Consider the following 10,632-nt stretch of genomic DNA (forward strand, 5'->3'; position numbering starts at 1 on the left):
TGTGGCATTGCAAGAGCTGCTAATGTGGCCATGCCAGTGTGCTTGCAGCTGACAGTGTAAAAACACGGCAGCGTTTTCTCTGCTGTGATCTCCGAAGGTTGGTTTAACTCCCAGCGCTCTACATCTGCAAGTGTAGCCATGCCCAAATTTATGTGGCATTGGTTATACCACTGCTGAAATAATGTATCCAGGTCTGGTGTCAACCCTTTAATAGGATGTTGAATAGTTGGAGAGGATTCACAAAAGAGCCACAAGCATGATTTGTCATCTGGAAAGCACATTTTACAAAGAGAAACTATGAAGGAATGCAATCTCTTTAGCATATGTAATGTAATGTTTGAGAGCCAGCTTGATCAAAGACTATTATTACCTGCAGAGGGAGACGATATCCTATTTAATTTATCAAAGACATAACAAGATTCAGTAGCTAGAAGTTTCAATCACAAGTTCAAAATGGAAATAAGGTTTTTAACAGTGAGGGTAAGATTTTCATTCATTAGAACAGATTTTCAAGGGTAAATTCTTCATCACTTGGAGTCTTTAAATCAAGACTGGATCTTGTTCTAAAAGATATGCCCTAGTTCAGCCACCCATTATTGGACTAGATAAATAAATCATTAGGTGAAATTGTATACAACCTGTGTTATGCTGGAGGCCAGACTAGATGATCATAAATAGTTCCTTCTAGCCTTAAACTCTCTGAATCTATGAATAAGCATGCTTTGAATAAAACCACAGCTGCTACATTACATATTAGTGATAATTCTCTATTTCCCCAGGTATACTGCGTGACTACCTAGGTACCTATGATGTAGCATTTTACCTGGCTGGAGTTCCCCCCATTATTGGAGGAATTATATTATCTTTCATCCCATGGGTTCACGAAAAGAAGAAGCCAAAAGAGAGAGAAAAAGCTGTTGATGAAGAAACAACTAAGAAAATGCTGGAAAATGAAAGCACTTCAGTCTCAGGCACATCAGAAAAGCCCAGTAAAGAATCTGAATCTGTTGTTTGATGTTTTATCTTTCCACTGGACTGAATTCATTTTTACAGGAGCTAGATAATAATTCTGGCTTTGAGTTGAAAATATTATATTATTTTTAATGGAACGTGTGTTCAGATTGCAGAAGAAAACTGCTAAGAGCTAAGAATCTTTTGTACCACTGAGTAGCTTTCTTAGGAGTCCCTGAGTCTAGTTTCAATCCATATTTTTATGGCATTTGAGGTTTTATAGCATCAGTGTGCACCTCCTAGTGATTCTATGTTTAGGGAGATTATTGTTCTAATCTATCACAGCATGCTTCTGGAAGTGTGAAATCTGTTTAGTTTGATTCATTGACCCTTCCAGGATGGCTTCAATAATTTTAGTCCATCAAGTAGAGGCAAATTCTTGTGTTGTTTTCCTGGAATTTCTAGTACCTCTTATGACTGACTTTTGTTTTAATTTCTTATGGCATTTTAACAATTTTTAAAATTCTTTATTATGATAATGAATAGTGATCTTTTTTTGATCCTCTAAACTCTAATCCTTGCTGAAATTATTTTGCTTTGGGAGCTAAATTATTTAACAGATCCTCAGCTTTACTTTCTCTTAATACTCCAACCTGGTCCATTTGCTTAAACCTACTCTGGACCACTTCTACGTTTATTTCTCGGTAGCCTGAATATAGAACATTTTAGGATAAGTTTGTGATAATACATATATTAAACACTCAAAAAGTGAAGGGTATGAACTCACACAGGCAAATAAATTCAGAATTAAGGCTGTTAAACCATTTTTACATCATCCTTTGTGCCCCAGTGCTCCAGTGAATCTAGTTCTTTTTCAGGTAAACTTCAGAATAGCTCTTAGTCTTAAAACCATACAAAGTGCAATACTTGGGTACAATACCATGAGTTAGACAAAGCCAAATTCTGAATTTCTGTGTTTTTTTTCAGGATTTGACTCTTCAAAAAACAACAAAAAGACATCTTTAAGGGATACATTTTAAGTGTGCAATAAGAAGCAATTGTTCATACCAATAAATGGAAATAGCTCTCTATACATAAGAGCTATTAAAGCAACATTAAACACATTGGGAAGTGATTTTGCACTAAGTGAATATGCAGCTTTATTATAGGCCTTTAAAATTTTGCACATGTGATACAACTCCATCTTTTCAAGAAATAGGAGAGAATTTTTGCATGCACGATTACTTATCCTTAACATATCTCTTATTACTTGTGTTCTCCTTGGTATTATATATAGTTTATCAAACCCATACTTCTGAAAAACCTATTCTTCTGAAAGTTACTTTTAAAAAATCTAAACAAAACAGAGTGCTTTTCAGTTTATCATGATTACACTTGCAAATATATTGCCTCTGTTTGGATTTGCATTGACAATGCAGTGTAACACTGAAATAGATATTCATTACCCAGGCACACTCATCGCCATCTATTTTAGTTTTCCTGTGTTAGGTGTGACTTAGCAAAGAAGCTGTTAAGTGTTATCTGTTGAAAATATTACAAAAAAATTCCATTGAAAGTAATTACATAAGTATCCTAACTATTAAGAGCCAGATTTTATAACCCTTATTCACAATTGCATAATATTATTGATTCATTTCAGTTTCTACTCAACATGAGCAAGGCTGTCAGAATCTGGCATTAAAATGGGAAATGGTAAAGTGATATTTATACCCCTTGGCAGGGGTAGCCAACTTGTGGCTCCGGAACCACATTCAGCTCTTCAGAAGTTAATATGCAGCTCCTTGTATAGACACTGACTCTGGGGTTGGAGCTATAGGCGCCAACTTTCCAATATGCCGGGGCGGGGGGTGCTCGCTGCTAAACCCCTGGCTCTGCCACAGGCCCTTCCCCCAATCCACCCCTTCCTGTCCCCTCCCCTGAGCCTGCTGTGCCCTTGCTCCTGCCTCCCTACCCCCCAACCTCCTGCATGCCACGGAACAGCTGATCAGGAGGTGCTCGGGGAAAGAGGGGAAGGCGTTGATCCTCGGGGCTGCCAGTGGGTGGGAGGCACTGGGAGCGGGGCAGGGGAGCTGATGGGGGCTGCTGACCTATTACTGTGGCTCTTTGGCAATGTACATTGGTAAATTCTGGCTCAGATTGGCCACCCCTTGGGAAAGATTTTCAGAAATGCCTAAGAAATTTAAGACTCTTAATGGGACTTGGGCTCCTAAATCTCTCACGTACTTCTGAAAATCTCCTTTCATTGTAAGTAGTGTTGCTAGTTCAAATTCCCACGATTCTTTAATTACAGAAATTACATTAGCAATCACGTTATTCTTGTTCTTGTGTTTCCTTCCAGGTAATGTTGTTCAATATTGCGTATTATCATTACAATACACCCTGATAATGCATAGAAACCTATGTGTAAACCACTGTATTTATTTCAGTTGACTTTTGAAATGAAAAATTAATATTTATCACAGTGCTGACAATTTCAAAAACTTGTTTGCAAAAAGCTAAGAATAACCATCTAGCACAAATTCTATTTGAAATGGTCAAGAATTGAACAGAAGATGGAGCCATGGGATCCTGCAGGGATCTGTACTTGGTCCAATGTTATTCAATATCTTTATAAATTATCTGGAAGAAAATATAATACTATTGCTGCAAAAGTTTTGCAGATGACACAAAAGTGGGGTAATGGTAAATAATGGTAAAGAGTGATCCAGATCACTCTGCAAAGTGGGCCCATTTGAAAAATGTATTTTAATACAAGCAAACGCAAGGTCATACATCTAGGAACAAAGAATGTGTGTCACAATTACAGGATGAGTTTACAGCCGTTTGGAAAGAAAGGACTTGAGAGTTATGATGAACTGAATGTGAAATGTGGTGACTAAGAGCTAAAATCGTCTTGGAATGTATAAATGGGAATACTGAGTAAAAATAGGGAGGTGGCATTAGTTATGTGGATAGCATTAGATTGATCATTGTGGGAATACTGTATCCAATTCTGGTGTTCACATTTTAAAAAGAAAGTTAAAAAATGGGAAAAGCTACTTAGATAGCCATGGAATCAATTTCTTTTGAAAGCTTATCCAATCTCTGGCAAGATAAACAATAGCAATCTTCTCCCTTTCACATGTATTCACTGTTGCACATGATCTGGGCATACAGATTTTGAAATTCCCAACAGAGATTCTGGATATCAGACGGCCAATGCACTCAGTACTCGAATGTTGTAGCTTTGGCTTATAGAAATCGGTTTGCTCATTAGGCACTCAGATACTACAATGATAGACATGGTATAAGAATCTAACTGTAATAGATTTATGGCTTTGGTTCCAGAATCAAACACAGGATGTATGCAATGGAGCGTAGAAGAACCATTTTCAAAAGCAAATTTTTGTCTGAACACCCAGTAGTTGAGGAAATTTAATTTAGGTCCTTATTTTTTAATAATGACATAAGTATAGCACCTTTATAATTCCACATAATGTTTTTATTAGTGTAAACTTGGCTGACATTTTCAATATGCCTTTTATTCTTATATATGAAAGGTGTCAAACATTTTTAAGAATTTCAGAATTGTGTATAGTAATCTTAGACTGGCTATATTTTATATTACTGTGCGTGCTAATATTGAAGACACTGACAAGTGGTTGACTGTATTTGTAAACACTGTATTTTGTGTATTATTTTGACACCAGTTAACATTCATATTGCTAGCATTAACTCCATGCTTTCTAAATCTGATTCATTAGAAACATAAGGATTGAATGTTTCCTGTTGTTCATGGTGCTAAAATAATTGTAATCAAAATCTCAATTACTCAGAATAAAGTAGTGTAACTGTAGTTCATAAGTGGCCCTATTTAGTATCCTGGGTATCGTTGTAGACCACCTTATGTTTTCATCTGATATACTCCTGTCTCATATGTTTGCATTTGTGTATAGAAAAAAAAGTATAGCTTACTTACCTATTTACAATTGTATTCTGATTAGATATGCTCCATTTAACTTGGATTTATATTTAATTTTAAATGAATACATGGTGCAACCTGACTCACTTTAATCCCACTGGGGACATTTTAAAATCACCTGAATGGTTTAGGAGCCTAAATCATTGACTTTCACTTAGGCACTTTTTTTTTTTACCCACTATCAATATTTTCCCTCTTATGATTTAACAGGGTTTTACAAAACATACCAGCTATATGATGGGAAGGTTATATGTAAAAAAGAGACAAGTAAAATTAGACTAGGGGAGACACTCTTGTAAACTAGCAAATTATGATGGAATAACCTTCCCTAACATTTTTAGGATTTCTGCACATTTTGATGCATACATTAAAGCTGCTGATAAACTTAAACAGTACTTTGACAGTTTATCACCCAACCAGTACTTTAATCTTGGCTGGCTTTGGCAGTACAAAAGAGAAAATATTTCCTCATGAATAACTTTTAATAAATCATAGAAATTAATTTAGGCCTTTCCTCAGTATTAGGGATATAAATTTTCACCTTAACAAACACTGCTCTTGAAGATAAAAGGAAAAATCTATTCTGCAGTCATGCTAGTGTTGTCACCTGGATTGAAGGAATCTTCCTATTTTCCCAGCCTGATAGCAACCTAATCTCCAAGTGTAAAATTTTCAAAAGTGCAATGGGACATAGCCTCCTAAATCGCTAGGCACATTTTTGAATTTTTTACTGGCTTCTTTTAAAACTCCCAGGCAGTGAGACATTAATCAAAGCAGCACTCTCCACTTACATGTACCAGGTGAAGTGGGATTATCACCATTGATGCATCAAGAGCTAACACTAGGTGTCATTGGCATTGCCAGATCCTCTCTTTTTCCAATTGGGGAAGACAAATTAACTGGAACCCTTTTCCTTTACCCCCTACTCAATCACAGTGATAGGGTTGGTGGAAGATTAAAATGAACGAATGAGAACTACCATCACATGGGATGAAAAATGTCCCTTTTCAGCGTTCAGTAGCAGTACAAGCAAGGTAATGTGAATATAACAATTCCATGTCTTTGTCCCCAGTTAGGGTCCATAATCTAAACTTTTATTTAAAAAAATTGTTCCTACTTCTTATGATTACGAAGAGAACACTGTAGATGTGAACTGAGTGTAAACCAAAGTACTATTGTCTTCCTGACTCTGCAGATGACCTGAAACAATAATTCTAAGTAATGTGAACTGCCCCATGTATCTCAGTGACTGAAGCCTATTACCATTTCAGTGTCAGCATTTCCTCCATGTCATTGAAATATCTAGCTAATTTTCTTATACACAATCCTGAACTACATGATGCCAAAAGCCCCAACTATTCCATACCCAGATGCCAAATCTCCATCTTCTGCCTTTCAGTTTCTAAGACGCAGCTTATATATTATGGATACAAAAATCTCTAGCATACTGCAAAACGATAGTGTAGAGACAATGTACATTTTAATATCAAAATAATTAGCAGGGGATAATCTACTGATCATGATAATCATAATATTTATTTTAACATCATCTCCATTTTTAATTTAAATGAAGGTACTGCAGAATTTCTAGTCTGCAGCAGAGTCCAAACACTTTGCTGTTAAGTAGATTTTATTCTGTATGCTTGGTTTTGTTTCATTGCTTTTCAGAGGAAAGCCTCAAACCTTTTGATACCAAAGAGCATTTCTCTTCTCCATTAGTAGTTCTATTATCCCCAGGAAGGATCTGGGGAAAGAGAGTCTTTTCTTTTTGACAGGTTTCAGAGTAGCAGCCGTGTTAGTCTGTATTCGCAAAAAAAAAAAGGAGTACTAGTGGCACCTTAGAGACTAACCACTGTAGCTCACGAAAGCTTATGCTCAAACAAATTGGTTAGTTTCTAAGGTGCCACTAGTACTCCTTTTCTTTTTTCTTTTTGACACATTGTAGAATTTCAGATGCTCATGTCCCATACCCCAAGCCTGTGGACTGGCAGTGACTGTGAGTACCAGAAGTGTGAGCATCATGAACATGAATTGTGCTGAGGCTCTTCAGTAGTGCATTTATCATGAATTTGAATAATTCCGGTGTAAGTAACCATTGGTAAAGGCTGATGCTTTCTGGTACAATATAGTGCAAACTACATTCAAATTGTGCTGCATTTTTCTGAAACTTTGACCAGACCTCCTCACGTCTGTGTTTTAAAACTTGAATTGAAATATCCTTTAAGCTAAATCCCAGCCACTAAACATTGCACATCCACATGCTTTGGCTTAATGCTCTACATTCATCTTATCCCTTCTGATGCACAGATTTATGGTAAACTCCAGAATAGTCCCTGTCCAATATTTTGACATTATAAACCAGTTATATAAAGAAAGAATGTGGAAATTTATTTAACTTTGTATTCAGCCAAAGATCTGTAAAATATGAAAGATATCTTATTTAAATAGCTTATGCAATTTCAACTCCTGTATATTTATAAAAATTTTTAAATCTATTTTTCAATATTGCTGTGGGAAGTAATGCTTTCAGTAGTTATATATGACATTGCTTGATGACAATTGCTAAACTTAAATTTCATTCTTATTTCTACAATATAAAAATATTGTACTACTAGACAGTTGTAAAATTGGAAAACCATTGAAAATTACAGTTTCTATGTATATGATCAATTATGGACTACATCATAAATAGTGATGTAGTGTGCTAAAAGAAGTTTCAAAAGGGACCGATCCAAAAGATTGTTGTATACCCTTTTGAACAGCAGGACAGACATGAGTTGTCTTGACAGAGCTGTGTGGTAAAGCTTGTACAGTGTGTAACCACACTAGGTCTGGCTCAAAGCCAGCACTCAGGTCCCTCATTTTCATGATAACCAATTTCATGCAAAACTACATAAAACACTTATTTTTTAAAAGTTCAAAGAAGATAAAATGAAAATAAATAAAAGTTCCCCAAATGCAAGAAACCCATACAACCTACTTCTTGTATCATTTCCCTGGTATTTTTTTCAGTAAGTAATTTTTATAGTTGAATTTATCATGCAAGCTGATTAACAAGAAGGTTAATACATAGGGTTCTAATAAAATCTAATTTGTATTGTACATTATTTTTAACAATTAGATGAATCTTTTGAAAATCTAGCTCTCAGACTCCATCATTAAATCATTTAATATCTTATGACTTTTAACCAATTAAAGTACTTAATGTTAAAACCGCATAAGTATATTCACATATGCTAACTGCATGTATAAGACCATGGAGGTAAGTTCAAAATCTTTTGATAAACTGTTAATCTTTTCTTCCCTCCATGCATATGGGCGCACCTCATCATTTATGAGTGAAATTTATGTGTACCTGGAAGGATGAATGGACCCTTTAGAAATCAAACAACCTTAATTTGAAGATAGTTCCATTTTTAAATGTAATTGTCAGTGTTGAGATAAAATTTTGTCTTGTTTAAACATCTGTATAATATGAACTGTCAGGTGTACATCTCCAGTATATGTAAAAATGTATTTTCATATTCCTTTATTATGTATCCAAAAGGGTACATCTGATATAAAACAAATTGACAATATTACTGAATAGGACAATGGCTTTGGTTTTACTTTCAGCATAAATGGTATAACACTGAAGTCATAGTGGCTATCAGAGACATGAACATTTTGATATTACTTTATCTGAGAGCTGAATTATTCCTTTATTTCTTTTCTATCCTCAAAAATTAGAAAGGAAAACGTTTGTTTTGAGAGAGCATGTGTACATTCAGAGCGTGCTGTACACCCAAACTCTGTCTCTGCTTTTCTTTCTGCAGAATATGAAGGTACTGGCATAAATATTCAAATGTAGATTTCTGTGCCGAGTGATATCACTGCTCTTGATCTTATTTGGTATTTTAGAATTTTCCTCTTTACATTTTAGTGCATTTTATTAAGTTTTTAAGGCCATGATTCTTACGTTATCCATTTTGTAATACGTAGTTGAATGTAGGAGAAATAAATCACTTCAGCAAAATGAACTGTTTTAACCATTTTAGGTTGACAGACTCCTACAATGGAAAAAATGTGAAACCTCTCCTCCCCCCCGAAAAAATTGCAATAAAATTTTTAATGCAAACTTCATACACTTGTGTGGTTATATATGTCTATATTTAAAATTCCTCAGAAAATGAAATTCAAATAGACAAATAATACTCTACACAAGAAGCATAAAGTGGTAATTTAAAACTGAACACAGCATACTGAACTATAGCCTTACAGAGGGAGGGTAGCATATCCTGAGTACAACACTGAGCCAAAGAATGTCATTGGCTCATCATTTCATAAATTCAGAATCAAAGTCAAAACTGCTGGGGGTGAGGATGGGTGCTCTGATCACTGGAATATGGAGTCATACCCTCTTTCTCTCCCTCTGGTAGGTGGCCTCTGAGCACACTTGCCAGATCAGGCCCTGCCTGCAAGTTAGGCATCTGAATGCCTATCTTCCCCCTATTTGTGAATCACTCTGGGGATTAAGTGGGAGATAGTGTCTGTGTTTCTGCCTCTGAGCATTTTAGGCATCCAGACACCTAAGGGAACTTTTAACCAGAAAACATAGGCACTGAGTTTTGGCACCTACCTGGTTCAGCAAGAGTTTTGTGGGTCACAACGGAGCCAAAACTGGGACCTACGTGCCCAAGTCTGGAGTTTGGGCACCTAAATATCTTTTGTGGATCTGGGCCACAAAGTTCAAACAATCTGACTAAAACTTTCCTTCTCTCTTAGCTTACACTCTGCTGACTTGTCTTATTTCCCTAGGTCTCCAGTTTCCACAAGTTTTCCATCTTAGAATGGATGTGGATTTTAAATGTAAAAACAAAACAACAAATAATCAACAAGAAAAACCTGTCTGACTTTTACACAATATAGAGAAACAAACAAGTGCACACCTAATTTTATTTTTCTTTCTAGGTCACGTTTAATAAAAAAAAGTTTGTTAACCATGCCATATGGCACTCATTCCCCACCCAAAGCAGTCCATACTTTTCCTCCTGACTCTGAATGTGAATAGGAATAGCATGACTATGCTGTAACCTTTATGCAATCTAATAACTGCTTGTCTGAACTGATATCTTTTCCTCACTTTATAGTCAGCATATTGCCAGCAGATAAGCAGAACATTTTCTATGATCTTGGGACTCCTTGACCCAATCCTGCATCCATTGAATTGAATGGGAGTTTTGCCATTGTCTTCAATAGGATGAAGATTTGCCTCTGACTGTACTAGCCCAATGTATATATAAATTGTAGCATGATCAGAAACAGTAACTGGGAATATTTATGAAATTATGTAAACAAATGGGAAATAAAGTGTGTGAATAATACTAAGGAAGATACAATGGATGTCATTTAATAAAGGAATTAAGTAATTCTTATGTCAGAGAATGTCCCCTAATCACTGTAGATATGAAAAAGTATTCATCAACCTTTATTTTTATATTTTCCTTTAGGATATATGACTGAGAAAGGAGAATGGCACAAACCCTGCCAGAATAGGATTCTTAAACATTAAAGAACAAATAGAGTAAAATATGCTAATTATAAATACCATGTTACCAGTGGTCAGATATGCTGATAGGTAACCTAGAAAGGTAAAATGTGTTCTAATTAGAATACCTATACCTTTGGCATGGGATATGAGACACCCTGGCACCCCAATA

General features: G+C 35.7%; 1 protein-coding gene across 1 annotated transcript in view; it reads left to right on the forward strand.

Annotated features, from left to right (window-relative positions):
- SLC16A10 (solute carrier family 16 member 10) overlaps window positions 1-10,325 on the forward strand; it is a 171,943-nt gene extending 161,618 nt beyond the window's left edge. The window contains exon 6 of the mRNA XM_073337053.1: window positions 780-10,325. Within this exon, the coding sequence (XP_073193154.1) occupies window positions 780-1,015 (236 nt within the window). The 3' untranslated portion in view covers window positions 1,016-10,325. The remainder of the gene's footprint in view (window positions 1-779) is intronic.
- Window positions 10,326-10,632: the final 307 nt, after the last annotated feature.

This window comes from Lepidochelys kempii, chromosome 3, assembly GCF_965140265.1.
Source record: "Lepidochelys kempii isolate rLepKem1 chromosome 3, rLepKem1.hap2, whole genome shotgun sequence".
NCBI lineage: Eukaryota > Metazoa > Chordata > Testudines > Cheloniidae > Lepidochelys > Lepidochelys kempii.